At 40.9% G+C, this 22,736-nt stretch overlaps 1 protein-coding gene across 1 annotated transcript in view; it reads left to right on the top strand.

Moving 5' to 3' along the window:
* LOC128215890 (uncharacterized) overlaps positions 1-22,736 on the top strand; it is a 199,565-nt gene that overhangs the window by 32,455 nt on the left and 144,374 nt on the right. Inside the window, 36 exon segments of the mRNA XM_052922496.1 lie at positions 105-638; positions 794-962; positions 1,240-1,404; positions 1,604-1,832; positions 7,131-7,321; positions 7,479-7,581; positions 7,823-8,568; positions 8,861-8,990; positions 9,200-9,340; positions 9,653-9,798; positions 10,209-10,320; positions 10,480-10,656; positions 10,904-11,067; positions 11,244-11,447; positions 11,636-11,785; positions 12,286-12,393; positions 12,513-12,665; positions 13,726-13,885; positions 14,084-14,464; positions 14,589-14,734; positions 14,892-15,390; positions 15,545-15,654; positions 15,888-16,046; positions 16,159-16,468; positions 16,629-16,747; positions 17,258-17,378; positions 17,580-17,890; positions 18,019-18,136; positions 18,506-18,698; positions 19,050-19,266; positions 19,472-19,712; positions 19,896-20,018; positions 20,288-20,481; positions 20,653-20,915; positions 21,253-21,430; positions 21,991-22,219. Coding sequence (XP_052778456.1) covers positions 105-638; positions 794-962; positions 1,240-1,404; positions 1,604-1,832; positions 7,131-7,321; positions 7,479-7,581; positions 7,823-8,568; positions 8,861-8,990; positions 9,200-9,340; positions 9,653-9,798; positions 10,209-10,320; positions 10,480-10,656; positions 10,904-11,067; positions 11,244-11,447; positions 11,636-11,785; positions 12,286-12,393; positions 12,513-12,665; positions 13,726-13,885; positions 14,084-14,464; positions 14,589-14,734; positions 14,892-15,390; positions 15,545-15,654; positions 15,888-16,046; positions 16,159-16,468; positions 16,629-16,747; positions 17,258-17,378; positions 17,580-17,890; positions 18,019-18,136; positions 18,506-18,698; positions 19,050-19,266; positions 19,472-19,712; positions 19,896-20,018; positions 20,288-20,481; positions 20,653-20,915; positions 21,253-21,430; positions 21,991-22,219 — 7,694 coding nt within the window.

Raw genomic sequence — 22,736 nt, forward strand, 5'->3', positions numbered from 1 at the left:
TCTTCTTCTTCTTCTTCTTCTTCTTCTTCTTCTTCAATATAAATAATATATATGAGTGTCTATGACCGGTACTTACATATGTTAAATTGTTCAACAGGTGGCACTAATGGCGGTGGTGGTGGTGGTGGCAGGATCGCTATATACCACACAATAGAGAACCACTTCACCGGCGAGTACTTGATCTATGGCGGCAAAGGTCCTTACCAGTTTGGCGGAGCCGGCACTGTCTATATAGAGGACAATACCGTCTCCCCTGCCTACAGACATCTTCGTACAGATAATGGCGGCCGAACGGAGAGCAACCGGATATACGAGGTGGAACGGTTGAATCTAACTGGGAAGTACTTCTCCACAAAAGGGTGGCCAGATACATATTTCCAGACGTATAGCGGCATTAACGTTACGTCAGATGTTCGCCCAGGAACCTATTATGCCTACCAATCATCAAGCTATGGCTACCTGTACCACACAGTATGGCCGCTTAGCCACATGTTCAGCGACAAGAAAGCGAATGTTGACAAATGGTTCATGGCCCAAGGACAGGAGGCGACCTTGACATTTGACCTTCCTTTTAAGACTTACGTGGAATACATTATGATTTACCCATACTGCAACACGAACTACGCCAAAACTGCGCCGTAAGTAGAAATATCAATTACTGATTCAACACGGTTTTATTAGGTATATATCAATACATATTTTAAACTCAAACTCCCTTCTTCTTACCAGATTTCGTTTGAATTTATTTCGTGTGAGAATGGTCATTCATAACATTTTCCTTCCCGTCTAATAGGAAGGCACAGGACTGGGGCTCACTGGTGACATACTATGCGGCGTCCACATCCCTAGAGGGCGGAGCGTCCATGAACCGCACGGACGGGTTCATGACCACGGATTACTGCCAGACACAGACTGAGGAGGGGCAGTATGGCATCGTCGAAATCAAGGACAATGTAGACCAGGTGGGTACAATGAATGGCTCAGTTTAATTTCTAGCATACAGTTGGTATATGTAGTTTCTAAACATTCCTTTCGTCGGCGATGACATTGTCTTTTTAATGTCAATTTACGAATCCTTGAACAATTTTAGAACAAATCGTTCATAAGATGGCTCCAATGTGTTTATCAAGTGAAAAAGGAAAACACACACAAACAATTTAATGGAACATGTACTCCGGGTTTTAACAATTTACCACTACAGAGAAATAAGAAGACACAAATCTTACTTCACTATTGCAGATCATTGTAAGCCTTAAGGCTACCGGAAGTTATGTTGCCCTTAGCGAGGTTGAGATCTACATACGTGAAGACCCGACAGCCACCTCCCAGACGCCTTACAGTATCGAGAACGGTACCAGCTACATTATGCCCGAGGGAGATGTGAAGGACTTTGAGTTTGATAAGGTAGATGATCAGGTTTTGTTTATAATATTGGCATTGTTTCGTATACACAAGTGTGTAGGAACACCAAAGAACATTAAGGAACTGTTTGTGTACAAAAAGCCAGAACACGGTTTTCGAAAAACTTGGAGTTCAATATACTTACCCTATTCATATTTCTAACATAAACAAGCATCTATGACACATTTTGCACTTATTGCAGCTTGACATCCTTGGTGGAGCTTCCTTGAATCTGGATGGTGAGGACATGACCTTGACTGCCCACGTTATTGAGGGTGACGACACCGGGCGAGTGACCGCCCGACGCACCCAGCAGTATGAGAACACTCAAGCCCGTGTTCTACAGACCATTGGTATCCTCTCACAACGAGAATCTACCGTTAACCTACCACCGGAGCTCGACTGCAGGGGCATTGACATGTACATCAAAGGTTAGTGTTTTATAAGAAGTAGATATTTGCCCTTGTAATATTTTAATTCTCTCCTTTTTAAAAAAGGAGATAAAGGTTTGCAAATGTGGGTCGGTCGGTGGGTAGACAAGATTTTTTCCGCCCAATAACTCGAGACCGGTTTGACCTAAGAACCCGGTACTTATGCGGTAGGTTGCCTTTGACCAGTAGATGACTCCTGTAGTTTTTAGGACAAAAAATCAAAGTTCAAGGCCAGCTTAATGACTAAATAACGGTTGTGGCCATGAGACTGCAGTGGAACGTTGACTTTGACTAATAGATTACCGTAATTGTTTTTGAGTTTGTCAAAAATCTTTAAAAAAAACATTGTCAGCCCAATATCCCGAGAACAGTTTGACCCAGAACCGTGGACATTGAGTGTTAAGTTACCGTTGTCCAATAGGTAACCCCTATTGCTTTTCAACTATCTTAGAAAACCTTTCCCCGCATTCTACCTCAAGAACAGTTTGACCCAGAACCGTGGACATTGAGTGTTAAGTTACCGTTGTCCAATAGGTAACCTCTATTGCTTTTCAACTATCTTAGAAAACCTTTCCCCGCATTCTACCTCAAGAACAGTTTGACCCAGAACCGTGTACATTGAGTGTTAAGTTACCGTTGTCCAATAGGTAACCCCTATTGCTTTTCAACTATCTTAGAAAACCTTTCCCCGCATTCTACCTCAAGAACAGTTTGACCTAGGATCATGAAACTTGGTGTTGCGTTGCCGTTGTCCAGTACATAACCACTTTTATTTGCTTTTAAGGCTTGGAAAAACTTTGTCTGCATAATAACTCGTGATTGGTCTGACCACTAAATGGCCCCTATTGATTTGCCATTAATAGTCCAAAGGTCACGGTCACAGTAAACTGTCTTTTGCAATATTTGTATGCACTATTACCCGAGAACCATTACATTTTAGTCGAAGGTCGCCTTTGACCAGCTGATGACAAATATTGTGTATGATTGATCAGATTCTGTATATCAGTGGTCAAGGGCACTAACAACAGTGATTTGAAAACATTTTCCTTAAAATAACCCAAGAAATGCATGACCTTAAAACACGAGTCTTCAGTGGTAGTGATAGGGATGTACGTGAAGTTAGCGGCCTAGCGGCCTAGCGGCCTAGCGGCGTGAAGTTAGCGGCCTAGCGGCCTAGCGGCCTAGCGGCGTGAAGTTAGCGGCCTGGCGGCCTAGCGGCCTAGCGGCGTGAAGTTGGCGGCCTAGCGGCCTAGCGGCCTGGCGGCCTAATTATTTTTTCTATGTCCAAGCAATTGTTAATGCGTTTTTTTTAAAACAATGATAAATCAAGGTTTTTTATTCATATAGTTACATAGCGGCCTTAAATTGTTATCTATTCAGAATATTTTTCTTTACCTTTTATTCTAAAACAATTTAAAATTAACTGTTTTATGCACAAATTATCACTCTGAAGCGTTTTTCAACTTTTTTTCAAAAAAGTCGATATAGCACTTCAGCGGCCTAGCGGCCTAGCGGCCTAGCGGCGTGAAGTTGGCGGCCTGGCGGCCTAGCGGCCTAGCGGCCTAAAATGGTATCCTATTTCAAACCATGTATACATGCATTTTCTTCTAAAACAATGACATATTAACTGTTTTATGCACAAATTAACACTTTGAAGCTATTAGCGATAATCAACAGGTTTTTTTTCAAAAGTGTCGATTGAGCAGTCAGCTATTTCAAAGCATTAAACATGCCTGTTCTTCTAAAACAATGATATATTTACTGTTTTTATGCACAAATTATCACTCTGAAGCGTTTTTCAATTCTTTTCCAAAAAAGTCGATCGAGCAATTCAGCGGCCTAGCGGCCTAGCGGCCTAGCGGCGTGAAGTTAGCGGCCTGGCGGCCTAGCGGCCTAGCGGCCTAAAATGGTTTCCTATTTCAAACCATGTATACATGCATTTTCTTCTTAAACAATGACATATTAACTGTTTGGATGCACAAATTAACACTTTGAAGCTATTAGCGATAATCAACATATTTTTTTTTCAAAAAGTCGATTGAGCAGTCAGCTATTTCAAAGCATTAAACATGGCTGATCTTCTCAAACGATGATGTATTTGCTGTTTTTATGCACAAATTATCACTCTAAAGCGGTTTTTTTTTCAAAAAAGTTGATCGAGCACTTCAGCGGCCTAGCGGCCTAGCGGCCTAGCGGCGTGAAGTTAGCGGCCTGGCGGCCTAGCGGCCTAGCGGCCTAAAATTGTTTCCTTTTTCAAACCATGTATACATGCATTTTCTTCTAAAACAATGATATATTAACTGTTTTTATGCACAAATTAACACTTTGAAGCTATTAGCGATTATCAACAGTTTTTTTTTCAAAAGTGTCGATAAAGCAGTCAGGTATTTCAAAGCATTAAACATGCCTGTTCTTCTGAAACAATGATGTATTTACTGTTTTTATGCACATAATATCACTCTGAAGCGTTTTTCAACTTTTTTTCAAAAAAGTCGATCGAGCACTTCAGCGGCCTAGCGGCCTAGCGGCGTGAAGTTAGCGGCCTGGCGGCCTAGCGGCCTAGCGGCCTAAAATGGTATCCTATTTCAAAGCATGAATACATGCATTTTCTTCTAAAACAATGACATATTAACTGTTTGAATGCACAAATTAACACTTTGAAGCTATTAGCGATAATCAACATATTTTTTTTTTCAAAAAGTCGATTGAGCAGTCAGCTATTTCAAAGCATTAAACATGGCTGATCTTCTAAAACAATAATGTATTTACTGTTTTTATGCACAAATTATCACTCTAAAGCGTTTTTTTATTTTTATTTTCAAAAAAGTTGATCGAGCACTTCAGCGGCCTAGCGGCCTAGCGGCGTGAAGTTAGCGGCCTGGCGGCCTAGCGGCCTAGCGGCCTAAAATTGTTTCCTATTTCAAACCATGTATACATGCATTTTCTTTTAAAACAATGATATATTAACTGTTTTTATGTACAAATTAACACTTTGAAGCTATTAGCAATTATCAACAGGTTTTTTTTCAAAAGTGTCGATAAAGCAGTCAGGTATTTCAAAGCATTAAACATGCCTGTTCTTCTAAAACAATGATGTATTTACTGTTTTTAGGCACATAATATCACTCTGAAGCGTTTTTCAATTTTTTTTCAAAAAATCGATCGAGCACTTCAGCGGCCTAGCGGCCTAGCGGCGTGAAGTTAGCGGCCTAGCGGCCTAGCGGCCTAGCGGCCTAAAATGGTATCCTATTTCAAAGCATGTATACATGCATTGTTTTCTAAAACAATGATATATTATCTGTTTTAAGCAAACACTATCACTCTGAGGCGATTATCAACCTTTTTTTCAAAAAGTCGAACAAGCAGTCAGCTTTTCAAATCATGTGAACATGCCTATCCTTTTCAAAAATATGTTGATAATCGCCTCAGAGTGATAGTCTGTGCATAAAAACAGTTAACATATCATTTGTTTAGAAGAAAATGCATGTATACATGCTTTGAAATAGGAGAGCATTTTAGGCCGCCAGGCCGCTAGGCCGCTAGGCCGCTAACTTCACGCCGCTAGGCCGCTGGGCCGCTAGGCCGCTGAAGTGCTCGATCAAATTTTTTTGAAAAAAAAACAAAACAAAAAACAAAACGCTTTAGAGTGATAATTTGTGCATAAAAACAGCAAATACATCATTGTTTTAGAAGATCAGCCATGTTTAATGCTTTGAAATAGCTGACTGCTCAATCGACTTTTTTGAAAGAAAAAAAATATGTTGATTATCGCTAATAGCTTCAAAGTGTTAATTTGTGCATTCAAACAGTTAATATGTCATTGTTTAAGAAGAAAATGCATGTAAACATGCTTTGAAATAGGAAACCATTTTAGGCCGCTAGGCCGCTAGGCCGCCAGGCCGCTAACTTCACGCCGCTAGGCCGCTAGGCCGCTAGGCCGCTGAAGCGCTCGATCGACTTTTTTGGAAAAGAATTGAAAAACGCTTCAGAGTGATAATTTGTGCATAAAAACAGTAAATACATCATTGTTTTAGAAGAATAGGCATGTTTAATGCTTTGAAATAGCTGACTGCTTTATCGACACTTTTGAAGAAAAAAAACTGTTGATAATCGCTAATAGCTTCAAAGTGTTAATTTGTGCATAAAAACAGTTAATATGTCATTGTTTTAGAAGAAAATGCATGTATACATGGTTTGAAATAGGAAAAAAATTTAGGCCGCTAGGCCGCTAGGCCGCCAGGCCGCTAACTTCACGCCGCTAGGCCGCTAGGCCGCTGAAGTGCTCGATCAACTTTTAAAAAAATAAAATAAAAAACGCTTTAGAGTGATAATTTGTGCATAAAAACAGTAAATATATCATTGTTTTAGAAGATCAGGCATGTTTAATGATTTGAAATAGCTGACTGCTTAATTGACGCTTTTAAAAAAAAAATGTTGATAATCGCTAATAGCTTCAAAGTGTTAATTTGTGCATAAAACAGTTAATATGTCATTGTTTTAGAAGAAAATGCATGTATACATGGTTTGAAATAGGATACCATTTTAGGCCGCTAGGCCGCCAGGCCGCTAACTTCACGCCGCTAGGCCGCTAGGCCGCTAGGCCGCTAGGCCGCTGAAGTGCTCGATCGACTTTTTTGAAAAAAAGTTGAAAAACGCTTCAGAGTGATATTATGTGCATAAAACAGTTAATTTAAAATTGTTTTAGAATAAAAGATAAAGAAAGATATTCTGAATAGATAACAATTTAAGGCCGCTATGTAACTATATGAATAAAAAACCTTGATTTATCATTGTTTTTAAAAAAAAAAACGCATTAACAATTGCTTGGACATAGAAAAAATAATTAGGCCGCTAGGCCGCTAGGCCGCTAGGCCGCCAACTTCACGCCGCTAGGCCGCTAGGCCGCCAGGCCGCTAACTTCACGCCGCTAGGCCGCTAGGCCGCTTGGCCGCTAACTTCACGCCGTTAGGCCGCTAGGCCGCTAGGCCGCTAACTTCACGTACATGTGATAGGGCGGGTTTTCAATTGATAAAAGGCCATAGTAAGTAGTCTGATGAATGTTTTGACCAACATTTAAAGTTTGAAATGTGAGTCTTCACCTTAAAAAACATTTTGAAACCATTTATTGTCACTGCATTTGATTTTAGAAACTGTTATTCAATCGTCCGCATGTTTCTGACAAAGTGGGGCTAGATGGCATTCTGTTTGATAAATATCTGTTGTGCTGTATTCATTTTGTACACACATGTTATCTTCCATTTAATAGCTTAAAACAAAACGCATTTCATTCATACTTAGGTCACTTTCGGTCCATGGAGAACATCACAGTGAATGCGCGTTGTAATCTGACGATCGACCACCACGAGCAGACGACAAATATCATAGACAGCCTGGACATCAAGACGTTTGGTTCCGTGAATGTGTTTACAGAGGATGAGGTCCTCACCACACTGCAGGGAACCAGCCTTACTGTCAGATCCGGGGCCAGGGTAACTAAGTTTTTTAAACTACTATAAATGCAGCAACATGTATCCATGTGTCTTTTCCGTCATAACATTTATAGAGCGTAGGTCCTTAACTTTTCAAAATTGGACGACGTTTGAACAGCCTTCTGCCAATAAAACGAAAATTTCATTGTATTTACAGCTGACGTCAAACGACCTAAAACTTGACTATTTCAACGTCACCATTGAGCCTTATGGTCTACTGTCCGTCACAGCGGGATGCCCTTACAACCTGCAGCACGAAGGTATGTTGTTAGGAACCTTATTTTAAATGAGTTGCCATTTAAAGGCTGTGCCATTAATAAATATAGAAAAAAATAAAACTGGTAAACTGGTAAATTCAAACACATTTTAGATTGAAAATTTGTTTCTTCGAATCCATTCAAGTACAGTAAATAAAAAATAAGCCTTCATAATGTATTTCATTTACATAGATAAATAAATTAAAACTTAAAATAAATTGATTCAGTACTAAATGGTTTGCAGGTGTTGGTGCTGGGCATGGAAATGTCGGCGGGAGTTCTGGTGGAGGCCATGGTGGTAACGGTGGTGGTGGACAGGCGGAAGCTTATGCCGGCGGTGCCCATGACTCCTTCCTCTACCCGACCAAGTTTGGTAACAATGGAGGACATGCCCTGTTCCCTCATAGAGCTGGAGTAGGTGGCGGAAGGCTCTACCTCCGAGTTAACCACACGCTGACAGTCGACGGCTTCTTGGTTGCGCTTGGTGGCAACTGGCGATCTGTCGGCTCTGGAGGTGGCAGCGGAGGTAGTATACACATTGAAACCTACACCATAGACGGTAGTGGCGAAATTGACGCTTCTGGTGGCACTGGATACAGTGGTAGCTGGGCTCCCCATGGAGGAGGTGGTGGTGGAGGTCGCGTTGCTCTCTACTACATGTACAACTTCTACGTTGGCGACTTTATCAACCATGGAGGTGCAGGAGGCAGCCAGTCGGAGGCCGGTGGCCCTGGAACGGTTTACATCCACCACCTACCGGACATGGTGGACGGACAGCCTCCAGCAGGTTTCGTTGACAACAGGACCCTCTACCTAAACAACAAGGGCTACGAGCCCAAAGATCCATACCGTAACCTGACAGACACCTACCCAGACTATCCGGCAGCCAGCGGGGTGGCCTGGATATGGCCCGGGGAATACCCACCACTGGTCAATGTCTTCAGCACATCAGTGGACCCAGAGAGTGACATCACGCTTGAATACATAAAGGTACGGAGAAATTTGAAAAATAATTATCTGTTTTGTAATCAACGTATATGCTCAACGTCACTTAGCGTTATTAACGCCGCTTGTTCGGTCGTAACACTGGTTAGCATGCTGATCGTTTGACGTTAAAGCATACAGCGTAAAACTTTCAATATCAACAGTGTTAAAACAACGTCTTATTTCAGTCCTTATTTTAACTTGTTGCAAATCAACGTCGATTATCCTTGTGTTGATACTCATATTTCGAAATATAAATCCGTGCACTTGTATACACTTGTTTGTCCTGTACGTTCAGTTGTACGAGAAGGCCCAGGTCGCAATGGTACGGCCGACCTACACCGACCTTGTGGACGTTCAGGTGGGCTACACCGAGGGCGACCGGACCGGACACCTCCATATTGGCTACAACCAGAAACTCTTCATTGGTTCGTATATAAGGCTATGTTTCAAATATATACGGCTGAAAGCCGATGCGCAAATAACTAGCTAGACTTTCTATTAATTAAAACAGCGTTGGCAAGCTGGAAGGAGTTGGAGTGATAATAGTTTTGGAGTATCATTACACTCCATTACCACATGAAATATAAATGATTTTGAGTTGCTTTTATCATACCATGTGTCTAATGTTTCGCAGGTACGGGTCAGTTACCCATGCACGTGTCCCTGTACCACGGCAGTACGACAACGCTACAGGGCGAACTCCGCGTGGCCGGCGTCAACGTCATGATTGAGGGCATGGTAGCTGGTGTGGAAAACATGACCATTGTTGACGGAGGTCAGTAGTGTCTGTAGGGTTGATCAAGGCATGCTAATTAACAGTTGGCGATGCTTGTTTTCTAATCACATCAAAATTACTATTATTCGTTGATACTCATATTTTGCCTGTAAAATGCATTTAGTTTGACAAGGTCCCATATGTTGAAAGAGATATAAACAAAACCAGATCGCCTTAATGTAAAGCTCAAAATTACACCGAAAAAGCTACCAACATTGGATATATGAATAGGCCTTCCCTGGCTTATTTTCTTGCATTCAATCATAGTTAAAAAAAGCTTAATGATGATTTCTCATGTTCTTTTTTCCTCAGGCACACTGAAAGTGAATTACATGATGGACCTGAACTTCCAGCGTATCGACGACATCCGGTTCACGGCGTTCTCAATCCGGAACCGAGGATCCATGGTGATGAACAATGGGGAGTTCCAGCACCAAATGTTCGGCACCAGCATGCAGGTAGAGAACTGGGCCCTTATAGGGCTTAAGTTTAAACATATGTATTTAAGCTTAATTATAATACCAGCTTTAACTTTATATTATCAACTCTGGAGTCTGCTCCTGGATAGAAACGAGCACTGGTGTCCTTTTTGAGAGGCCAAGAAAAAACCCATTGTGGGGCTAGAACCAACAACTTCTTTGGTGAAAGGCCGACAATTTAAACCCTAGACAACTCTCCTCCTGATAGGCATTTGTGGTATTACATATGAACATCCGTACAGGCTGTGTTGTTAGCTGTACTATCATGTTTCTTTTAATCGAACGTGAAGATTTAACCAAGATTTTAACACCATCAATCCTTTTTATGACGAATTTAAACAGATTTTATACCATACCATATGTCATATTTGAGCATCTGGTATTTTTAGGTATTCCCTGGAGGATCTTTCGAAGCCAAGCACCTGTACGTCGAAGTGACATCATTGTACGTTGATGTCATGGGCACGTTCCGAGCTGACGGCACTGGATTCTGTGATATGGGTATGTACTACTGTACTTTTGCATGCGTTCATAAGGCAAGAATTGAAAAGTTAATCTTTGTGAACGTAAACATTGTGTTATAAAGAGGGTCTAAAACAAGCTTTGGGAGCCCTTGCATATTGGACTGATTGTTTAATAAAATAATTCACTTGTTCTCAGAGGGCCCCGGTGCTGGCACTACATACATGGGTGACGGGCAAGAGTACGGGACAGGAGCCAGTCACGGTGGTGAGGCAGGGGCAGGTAACTCCAGTATGGTGACACCGAGTGCGTACGGCAACTTCATCTATCCTGATCAGTTTGGAAGCGCAGGTGGAGATGGTGGCTTGACGAAAGGTACATATTTTTAAACTAATTGAATATATTCAAAACTTTTTAAACCAATATAAGGTCATTAACGGATCAAAAAGGACCTTTATGATGTACATGTTGGACAGTTTCATGAAAATAGTTCAGCCTTAATTCGGTCTAGGGGTTATTATTGAAACCTTTAAATGTTCTTGATACAAGTGTCAGTAAGGCGCTTTGTATACGTCTAGACATAGAATAATATGAAATATTTGTGTTCATTTTTTGACAACAGGTGGCTGCGGAGGCGGTATCCTGATCCTGAACGCCAGTAGCATTTTGAAGGTCGACGGCGTCCTGTCTGCTAATGGAGACGATGGTGGCTCCACTGCTGGTGGCGGCGCAGGCGGCAGTATCTACATCGTTACTGACGACTTCGACGGTGCTGGTAGCATAGAGGTATAAACTTATATGATCCTCATTATTTGAAAATTGATTAGATTATTTTATTTGCAACGTTGGCTATAGTATTCAAATATATACAACAATAAAATGAAGATTGCATGTGTAATGACCCTGAAAACGATATGCTTGTTATACATATAAATTTAAAACAACTATTATCTCGGTACCAGGTTAAAGGAGGCAGCGGGTACAACGGCGGTGCAGGCGGTCGTATGAGCACCAAATATGGCTACTCCAACTTCATTGGTTCCTTCTTCTCTGATGGCGGGGAGGCCTCTGGTGGAGAGAACGGGGCTGCTGGTACCGTGTTCACCAAGGATACGTCGACCGATGGCAAGAAGACGCTCAAAGTCTACAACAGGGAGGGAGAAGGGGTATGACGTCATATATGTTACATCAACATTCATTATTGTACAGCATCATAGGCGTCTCTTTTATATTCCATTTGCCGGCTTATAACAGAATAACATTGTTTCAGATTTTCTGTTTATAGGATAGAAAAGACAACATATTTTACTAAACAGTGCTAAGCATTATGTCATTTTATTGCTTGTTCCCAAAGAACCGGCGTACCCGTATCTCCATCCCTGAGTCAAAGACGGAGGATCATGATATTGACACGCTTGACCTTGGGGACTACGCCCAGGTCGGTCTCCTAGCAACCGATAACGAGGGCAAGCCCACCATCGGTCGCCGGGATCTCTACCTACAGGTAATTTCCCAGATATTACATTTTGATCCGATTATTGTGAACTTTCAGATAAGCTGGTACTGCCAAGGCTCCATTTAAATTTGATGCATAGTGACCCTTTACAATGTTGGTATCATTTGTGGGGGTATTACTGGCTGATTACTATCAGGCTAAATAAATGACCAAAAGTAGATGGAGTTACTAAGGTTTGTATTTTTGCCCTTGATATGGCCAATATTGCGGTCGTAGAATGCCAAAAATATTGTTTGTGATAAAAAATCCGACATTTTTACAGGTTATTTTTTACAATCCCTTCTATCATCAGACATACACAATTCACTTATTTTCATCATAGAAGTCCTTCAGTTGATATTGACGACGTGCATTTAGTTCTTACATGACTTAAAAGGAAAACAATTTTGGGAAGCCCACCAAATGATAGCTGCAGTGGCATTAAATACCAGACTTAGTTTTGTTTCATAGTACATTCAAGTAAACTTGAATCTGTGTTATGTTTTCAGCTTGTTGAGGGTGACTACACAGCCACAATCCATGTAGAAGAAGGAATGTTTCTTAACATTGACTTCCAGAACTCTGCTGTCCTCTCATTCAGCATAGCCGTCTACCCTGTAAGTAATAAGTGATTTTAAACGAAAGATTGACCAGTTTATTCTTTTATAGCATATGGCTTTTCACTGTTAAAATTAAATACTAATTTAAAAACCATTGTCTTCCACTTAATTTCCAGGACTCTCAGGTAAACCTGCCATCGGACACATACCTGAAGGACGTCACGGTGTCCGACTACGGCGGTACCATCCTGGGGCTTGAGACGTTCAATATCTCCCGGGGAGGTGCCGTACATGTGTACCCTCCAGAGGCTTCCAACCCCCACTTCAAGGTTATTTCTTTATTTAAATTCCAAGCACATGTGACTGGTTTTGACTTTGAGGTACTTGTCATACTTTATGTTGTTTTTTTCAATACAATGCTGGCCTCCACATATTCACTTCAAATTCTTCGATCATGCACTTCAAGGTAAATATAGTGGACCGGGATTGAAAAGCGGCCATTTATTTTGTAAATACCAAAAAAAAAACCATGCCATTTCTCCAACTACCAGAAACGAGAAATCGAAAATACAGTTTTACAGTTTTATTTCATAATACAATAGACAATATGTCCATGAGTATACATATTATAAAACGTACATTAATTGCAAAATAAGTCATAGGTCGTAAGACATGATGTATTAACAGCGAAGAGGATATGTTTTTTACTCAAAATACATATGAAACGTCTTTCGTAATTCAAACGCTTTATACACATACATCGCTAAATTTCTATTCACAACAGCTTTCTGAGAGGTCATCAACTCAATAAACTTAAACATATTCCGTCTTTTAAAGTAATATGGTTTGATATACATTTCTCGTAGTTCAGCATACAATTGACATTCAAGTAAAAAGTGGTATTCGTCTTCAAGAGTGTTACAAAATAAGCATGTTCTTTCATTATAAGGTATTGCTGTTGGTTTATGCCATCTACCTGTTTCGATGCTCAACATATGACTTGACATTCTTAACCTAGACAATGCATATCTATATTTTGTTATATTTACATTACACAAATAGGGTTGTAATTCAAAAAACGACACATGCACGTAATTTCGAGCTCTACTAGACTCTCTGAGCTCAGACTGCCAAATTTGTATATAATTATCAGTAGCCCTTCTTTTAAACATATTTAGAAACAAATTTATGTCACCAACACCTTGACTAAGCCATACATCATTAAAACCTAATGCTTGTAACAACTGTCTTACATTGTAAGCCCAGGACTTGAAATGTGGATTTTCCTCTAAGTGCATACAAAGTTTATCATACATACACTATGTGGCATACAATAACATCAATTGAATGTTCAGACATTTTGTTGACATATCTCCTTCACTCTCACAGGAGATTGTGTACGACCTGAACACCATCAGTATCCTTGATGGTGGATCGTTCACGTATCACGGCACAGCAGAGAATAATGACGTCCTCACCGTCAACTTGGCTGGCGACCTTATGATCCGGGGCGGCGGCGTCATGACCGTCAATAAAATGATTCTCAATGGTGAGTTAGATCCCCATTGGCGTAGCTTTAAACACTGTGATAAACAGCAATTTTTTCTCTAAATGTATAGTCTGACTTCCTATTATATTTATAGTTTTGGAATAGGAAATATATTGTGACAGGATATAAGATTTTGGTGTTTGTTTTATAGAAAAAGATATATGACAAGGTGTTTGATTCATTAATAATTTGTTACAGCAATCAACATAACCGTCGAGTCTGAAGGCATCCTCAGCGCCTCTTCCGGTGGGTTCCTGCCAGGAGGTGGAGATGGAGCCGGTGTTGGCTCGGCTGACGGCAGTTCAGGTGGCTCACATGGTGGACTGGGCGGTATGGGATCTGATACTGCCTATGCCGGACTTGCGCATGGTAGCACTCACACTCCAAAAGCATACGGCAGCGGCGGCGGCACTGCCGAAAGTGCCACTATAGGTCGTGGTGGCGGTGTGCTGGAGATGGTAGCAACCGGATTCACAGAAGTGGATGGAACAATCAGGGCAGACGGAGAGGATGCTACAGGGAAAGCGACAGGTGGTGGTGCCGGAGGCTCAGTCTATCTAAGAACCGGGCATTATGCCGGTAAGTCAAATTATATTGCTCACAGAAACATTCGTTATTTTTTCTACAATACCTATTCAGACCTTCTATACTTTCTATAGTGTATATAATAGTTACATACAAACATTTACTTGCATACTTCCAGGTACTGGTCTGATGTCGGCAAGTGGTGGAGCGGGCTCCTGCGTGCCGGGTTGCACCAAGTGTGACTCAGAGCGTCGTTGTTTGCAGTGTCTGGGTGGATACACATGGGATGCATATGTCTGCAAGAACGCTTACTACTCCACTGCTGTATGAACCGATTATTTTGTTTTCACTTTACTACTTTTATAATATAATAAACTTCCTAGAAGTAAATGGCAGTCATATTTTGTCTGTTAACATGTCTTACCGTATACATATTTCCTTGTTTGGAAAACACATTGTTACCGTAACCTGCCTTTGACAGGTTGCTGGTGGTGGTGGCGGTGGTGGTCGTATCGCTGTCTGGATTGACAACTCGACAAACGACTTTCGGGGAGATTTCCAGACGTATGGTGGCAAGGGATTCACCGAGAGTGGTGGCTCCGGAACCGTCTACGTCAATGCTAATAACGATGAAGGCGTCGTGGAAGCCACGCTTACCATTGATAACCGGAACTCTGTCCCGAACAACGTTTATATCGATGACAAGCTGGAAGACAGCTGTCGGACTTACGTCATCACTTCATCAGACGATGATGCGGACGATATGACATTTGATCACGTGTACGTCAATGGCGACGGCCACCTTGCGTTCCGTAAGACATCCTCGGACAGCGTTGACGTCACAATCAACAACCTGCATGGAGACTTAAGTGGCATGGTGCATACATCTGTAGACCAGAAGGTGCAGATTGTGGACAGTGACAGCCCAATACCAGCATCGTTCAGGGTGTATGATACTGCGACCATTCAGCTGCCGGCCGGTAGGTTTCAACCATGTATTTCGCGCCTGTGAGGGTATATTTCATAATGAATTTAAAAACTAAACACAATAAATCAAACTATTACAATGTTTTACCACTCCATTTATAAATATATTAATTGAAAACTATAACTGAAGTAATATTTTTGTTGCAGAGTTATACTTTAAAGACCTCAAGTACACAGACATTTACATTGACGGACAGATTGATGGCGTCCAAAACCTAAGTTTGGGACAGGGTGTCAACTTTGTCATCGGCGAAAATGTAGGCGAATTGTTATACGTTTTGATAATGATAAGCATATGTTTACGTTATTCAAGTTCTTGTTTAAAAAAAACCATTACTGCTGTATAACACTGACTTCAAATATAAGGTGCCAACCATTATTTGCAATATTGAGTACATAAGTATGCGTCTATCTTGTAAGTACAAGCAGCAACAACGAATGCAATAACTAAATCAAATAATGAATGAGTTAACTGTGTATATTTGTCCAGGGTTTCACGAGTGGCTACAAGAAGCTTACGTTCGCGTTTGAAAACGTGGAAGTGTTTGCTGACGGAAAAATTTCCTCGCCATCTGTGGAGGAGTTCTCCCCGTCGCTCATCCTTGAGGTCGCTAACGAAATCAGACTGCATGCTGGAGCTGTCATTGAGGTAAATGCTTTTGTGTTAGTTTCTTGTTATGTTCAAAATTGAACAGACAGTTAGGTGAAATGTTTTATAAATTATGTTGATATTTATTTTTCTTGTACATTTATTTCTGCAGGCCCCCTGGGTGAAGATAGACGCGACAGGTGGAACAATCCAGATCGACGCCGCCAGTAAGATCAATGCCAGCTACTCTGCCCCACAGACCCTCGACCAAGACGGCGTTTCCACGCTGGCAGGCGGTGGTTCGGGAGGCGGCAGTGGTGCGGCCGGTGGACAGGGCTCCTTCCAGAACTATGTTGGACCGCCACCTGACTACGGCTCACTGTACGAGCCCACTCAATATGGTGGTAATGGCGGCGATGGTGGTGGATCTTCTTCTGATCTGAGATGCACTTTCTCTCCAAAACAGAGCGGTGGCAAAGGAGGTATATACTGAATGCAATTAATGATATGATACATGCAGCTGACTGAATGACTATGTATAATTACATAATCGGGTACGTTATTGTTCGTCGTGGTGTTTCTTGTAATTGTTTGCATAATATGTTAATGAGTTTACTTCATATTCGTGGTTACTCTATTAAGGTGGTGTGATTGAGTTGGCGGCAGACAACTTTCTGTTTGACGGGGAGCTGCGAGTTAGCGGCGGTGACGCGCTTGGCCCCAGGGGAGGAGGAGGTGCCGGAGGCAGTGTCTTTGTTAACGTATGTTGAATTGAGATTTTTAACCATTTCAAAAGACAATACTTTAATTCATAGTATTGTTAAGTAACTTCTTACTAAATAATGCATTTTTGGAAAATATTAATTACTGATAACAAGATTGTAACCGTGTCTTTAATTGCTGAAATCGCAAAAATATTAAATGATTGGTGAATGCTAAAAGATTTACTGTGGTCTACTATCGTCTCATAAGGTAGAAATAACGTGTTTCATGCACATTTCTTTAAAATTAAACTGGTTATCCCTCATAAGACCCTTTGTTTTCGACATTTATTCATATTTTTTGATATATTAAAAAAAATGTATTAATAGTGGTAAATCTTATTTGTGATTAAGAGTGCATCTTTAAACTACAGGCGGATGCAATGATGTCATAGACATTTAGATATAAATACAGGTTAAGCTATTACTCGTAAAAGTTATTGTCGAAATGCCTATGCTTTGAATCCAGCTTGTGCCACATTATATTTATATTTATTTGTTTTAATCTAGGTGTTAACTCTTTCCGGAGATGGAATCATATATGCACAGGGCGGCTCAATTGGTGACTCATTTGATACCTCCGCCGTCGTCGCAGCCACTCCAGCATCTCCCACAGCAGCGCCCATAAATGGTAATTATTTTATGCAGTCGGTAGATAGGATGTTATTATTGGACTTCTGACAAACTGTTTGAAAAAAGGTAATAAGCCTGATGCTTATATACATTATATACTTAAGTACATTCATTGTTTTTATCAAAGTTTGTAAGCTTTCATGGTCTTTATTCTTCTGTAAGAACAATACTTTGTCATGTATGTATTTTAACCGTGTAGGTTCAGACTCAAACTGTCAGGGCGGCGGTGGAGCCGGTGGACGTGTCGCCCTCCGCTTCAACGACGATTCTGCCTTCAGCGGCACCGTTAAGGCATACGGAGGGCGTGGGTATGAATGTGGCGGCGCCGGAACCTACCTGCGTGTTGACGCTGACGATGACGTGAAGAAGTTGTTTGTGGACAATGAGAACGTGTGTACGCCTCTGGACGCTCGCGTGGATTGGGAAAAACTCACAGAGACGCACAAAGGCCAGCTTAGCTTCCACACATGGCTGTTTGATGAAGGAGATGATCATGAGCACGTCTTTGATGTAAGCAGGTCTTCACTTTCATTTGAGATGACTTTGTTAAAAAAACGTGAAATGCATTATTGCCATAACATTTTAAATTATGAGATTAGGCTTGCAATACATCAAACAAGAATTGTTTTCTTTTACAGGAAGTGACTCTTAGTGGACAGGCCCAGTTGGCCCTCTATAGAATAACCGAACAAGCTTACACACAGACAGTCACTGTTAAAAAGTCCATTGGTGATAAAACAGGAGTATGGCACGTTGGTGAGTAAGAATGAGTTGAGATAAAATTTAAGCTTCACTTCTAGTCGAGTTTTTTTAGCGATTTTCATTTGAACTCATGGTTAAAAACTTAAGACTTAAGTTCATACTTTGCAATCAGGTATGTTAAGATTTTTTTTTTGTACGATAATGAAAAATTGATATAAAGAAAAAAATAATAAACTTAGATAAATTGATCTTGTTTTGGGTCACTTATGTTTTTTAAAGCATTAGTATTCACCAGACAAAGCTCTTTCTAGGCATAATAAGTTAACATTAACAATGGTTGGATGATATGATAAGATCACCCGTTCATCGGATAACTTGAATTGCGCATATATGTTTCTAGCATTTTTACGTGTTTTTTGTCAGGCCCATACCAGCAAATTTCGACCAGCCTTCCCGCGGACAGCCCTGAGCTTCAGTTTGGTATATTCGTATACGATCTTGGAACCATGCTGGCTGAGCAGACCCTTACAGTGAAGGGAATTACAATAGAGAACGAGGGCGCTCTCAGCGGCGTGGAACACCTCGTCATTGGACCTAATGGCGTCATCATTCTTAGGTATTCTTTTATATAAATGTATTGTTCTCTGCATGTTTTACCGGTCATCTTAATATCACCAGGATATAAGTTTTATAGCATTGTTAATCACAGAATTTCTTCGAATGTGATGCTTGGTTTAATTCAAAAGTTAACAATTTAATTCTATCTTCTAATTACGTGTTTATGGATTAATCAGGAAACAGTTGAACACCGTTAATCCGAAATCGTAGGGACCCAAAACTTTATTTCGAAATAGTGATTTTTTCGGATTAACAATTTTCAGAAACTTGTATGTATATTTTTCTATTACTTAAGTATAATTATCGTATACTTAAACTGCATGCCAACTCTACCGTTCAATTATTTCAGACCAGACACTTCAGCCTCTGTTCCCGAGATCAGTTTCATCAGTGTGACGGTGAAGGGAGGCGGGACCCTGAAGATCGAGACAGAGGGGCGGGGCATGAAGCTTGTGGGGACGGACTTCACGGTGGAGAGCGGGGGAAGGGTGGAGGCGGATAACCTGGTGGTGTCCGCCAACTCCCTCACTGTGGAGGACTCCGCGTATATCTCTGCTGATGAACAGGTAACATTGTCTTCCATAGTCATATAGCTTTTTATCGAGAAGCTTATGAAGTTGTAAAAATTTGGCACGTGGATAAACCAAATAAAATAAATACCATACAAATGACATTACTTAAACGGCTATATCTCTTTTATAAAGGTAAAGTTTGATTAGGATGTCAATTATGTACTCACTTTTTTTTAATAACACATCATCCAACATACAGGCTGTACACGAGGATGGGGGCTTGGGTAAAGGTGAGGGTGGTCGCGGCGCTGGTCACGGTGGTCAGGGCGGACAATCAACAAACACTACCGCCTCTTATGGCGGAGGCTTGTACTACGGTGACGTTGTTGCCCCAATTGAACCCGGAAGTAATGGTATTTACACGGACATGGTCACAACTGAAGAATCTATTGGAGGAGGCGTCCTCAAGTTTGACATCACAGACACTGCCTATGTTGATGGTGAGGAAAACATTATGTAACACATGAAGATGTAGGCTTTGTATGGACTAATTGTTGCAATACTGCCACTCTCGTGCACTGTCCCACACACCTGGAACTCGTTAATTCATTATGCAGTCTAGTTGTGCTTTCGGAATGAGTACTCTTGGTTCCAACATTCTAAATCACACTTCACATTTCCAGGCATAATCAGCTGCAATGGTCAGAAAGGTTCCTCAACAGTCGGAGGTGCCAGCGGTGGCAGTATCATCCTAAACACCGTTAACTTCAATGGCAAAGGCAAAATCACCGCTAACGGTGGTGCAGGTGCGTTATGATTGCAAGTTTTTTTACAATTATATGAGCTATATTCATGCAACATTAACGTGGTCAAATAACTTTCTGCAATTCTGTATGTAGATAACAAAACTGTGTTAGGTGTATCTGTGGTCTAATGGTTTAGGTGTCCGCCTCTCAAAATGGACACAGTACCGTTTTTGCCCAAGATTTGGAATCCAGAGTGATTTTATAAGCTATTTGCCTACGTCACCATTGAGCTTAAAAATGTTTATTATGAAAATTCTTTAAATTACTAGCTACGTCCACGACGGGTGGTGGCGCGGGCGGCCGTATCGCCATAACCTACACTACCTCCTCCGAGTACACGGGCATGTGGACGGCATATGGAGGCCAGTCTAGCCACTCTACCGGCGGCGCGGGTACTGTGTACGTGGGAGCCATCAGCAAGAAGCTGCTATATGTGGATAACAAGAAGCCTTATTCTGTTCCTGTAAGTTGTGACGTATATGATTATTATCTATTATTTGTCATTAGTGGAAACATAGTTCTAGTCAATACTTTACCGAAAAATAAGTTTTGTTGAACTGTTTAACTGCAATCGTTATTTGAAGTTATTATTTTAAACATGCATATTTATTGTTTATACATTGAATTATTTAAGTCCTCCATCGACCAATATGATGTGTCTGGTATCGCGGACATGGACTATGGACGCACATGGATCACATTCCCCACTTCTGGTTCCATGGTTGTTGACAAGCTCTATCTGTTCAACGGAGCGCACCTGGCCCTCGAGCCGGCAGCCAACCCGGCTAGCGCGGACTATAAATTTGAAACAGAGGGTTTCTATGGCAAGGACTTTGGCAATGACGCGAATAACCTCGGAACTATCCATGTGGGACCGTATCAAACATTCACTGTCAGGTAATGCAATGTTGGAGGATACGAACATGTAATTGCATCAATAAAAGCATGCTTAAGTGCTCAATATATTTTCATCCATTAACGTCTGCATTTCCAGAATGCTTGCAAATTGTTACTTATGTTGTTTTTTTTCTTTTCTTTTTGGATCCATTTCCAATGACCCGTTATGAATATTTCGATAAGAAATCGGAGTACATTAATCGCTTAATTTGTGCGTGTGTTTTATCTTAACTAACGTTTAAATCTATATTTCTCCATGTGGAAGTAGCTTTTGGTACATCTGATAAGTGATCTTTGTTTAAAAGTTAACAACCAAATCGCTATTTTACAACTCCAGGGCGATTGACCTGTATTTCCCGGCTCATGCCGAGGTGTACGAGAGCGGCTTGCTTTCCATGCCGTCCAAGGTGAAGTGGTTCAACTCCCAGAGCAACGTGCACGGAACCATCGGGGGCGTCACCGAACTCACACTCGTCCGATCCACCCTCAACCTCATGGCTACCAGTAAAACGCTGGTAATTAGTTTGCCATTCCTTGTCTATGCTGCTGCTAACGCCATCATAAGCTTCAAGGACAATATAAGTAGGAATGTTCACGAGCAGGATTAAATATTGATAATCATTGTATTCTCATTTTGGTGTGTGTTATTTTCATAATGTTTTAAACTGCATAATGGCGTTTGGACATCAACTATTCAAAGTTTTTGCAATTTATTTTGTCTGTTCATGTGGTCACTTTCACGATATTAATACAGTAAAACTGCAATCGCTCGAGGTTGCCGGGGACCGAGTCTAAACCTCGAGGGAACCGATGTTTCGAACGACCCGATTTTCAATTCTCCAGTCGAATGACCGCTTGTTCGAACGACCGCAGTTTTACTGTATAACAGTTTGAGAAAAATAATTATGATCAAGGCAGAGCAATCTTGTTAGCTTTGCTTAAGATAGAGTTATCCGCCCTTCATTCTTTGGTGCTTTATTCATTATTTCGTTTTAATCCGGAGCGGACGTTCGTTCAGCCGAAAAGGTTATGGAAAAAAGTAAAAAGAATCTATAATTTTTCCTGTATATTTTAGGGCAGCTCATTCGACGCTAGGTTCACAATATCCACATTGAACATCATGGCAGACGGTGTTCTGAACATGACGGAGGATATCCAGTACCACATGATTCTCTCAAACCTTAACATTGCGCCCGCTGGACGCATTGAGGGTTCTGACCTTATCATTGAGACCACTAATGTCAAGGTCGAGGAGGGAGGTGTCATTAATCTCAGTGAAAGGGGAGACATCAAAATGGGTGATGGTATGTGGGCTAAATATTTACAGATTAAAAATAAATCAAACACTGCTAATGAATCGTTATAATATAAAACACATTGCGGAAAAGCATCATGAATATTTGTTAGCATATTATGCATGTGATATATACAAGTGTGTGTGTGTGTGTGTGTGTGTGTGTGTGTGTGAATGATGAGGGGAGACAAACTGTTTCCTAACCTAGGCTGTTGCTTCTTAGATGTTGTTTACTAATATATCCAACTTGCATGGGATCTATTTCATAGCTCAAACTTCGAATGCGTCATCGTTCAAAATTGACTGTAGCTCAAAAACCACTTAAAATATTAAAGTAAAACTTGTTTAACATGTTGCGAGAGACATTAAACATATGCATAGTAAAGACCATGACTTGATTTAAAAATGTGTTGGAGTTATGCCCCTTGTTTAACTGAATAGAAAAAAAGACAATCTTTGGTGTTCATTGTTTAGCACTTTTGTTTGATAATAAACCAATGTCTGTATTGCTAAGCTCGGTCATTCTT

This window comes from Mya arenaria, chromosome 14 (genome assembly GCF_026914265.1).
Source record: "Mya arenaria isolate MELC-2E11 chromosome 14, ASM2691426v1".
NCBI classification, from domain to species: domain Eukaryota; kingdom Metazoa; phylum Mollusca; class Bivalvia; order Myida; family Myidae; genus Mya; species Mya arenaria.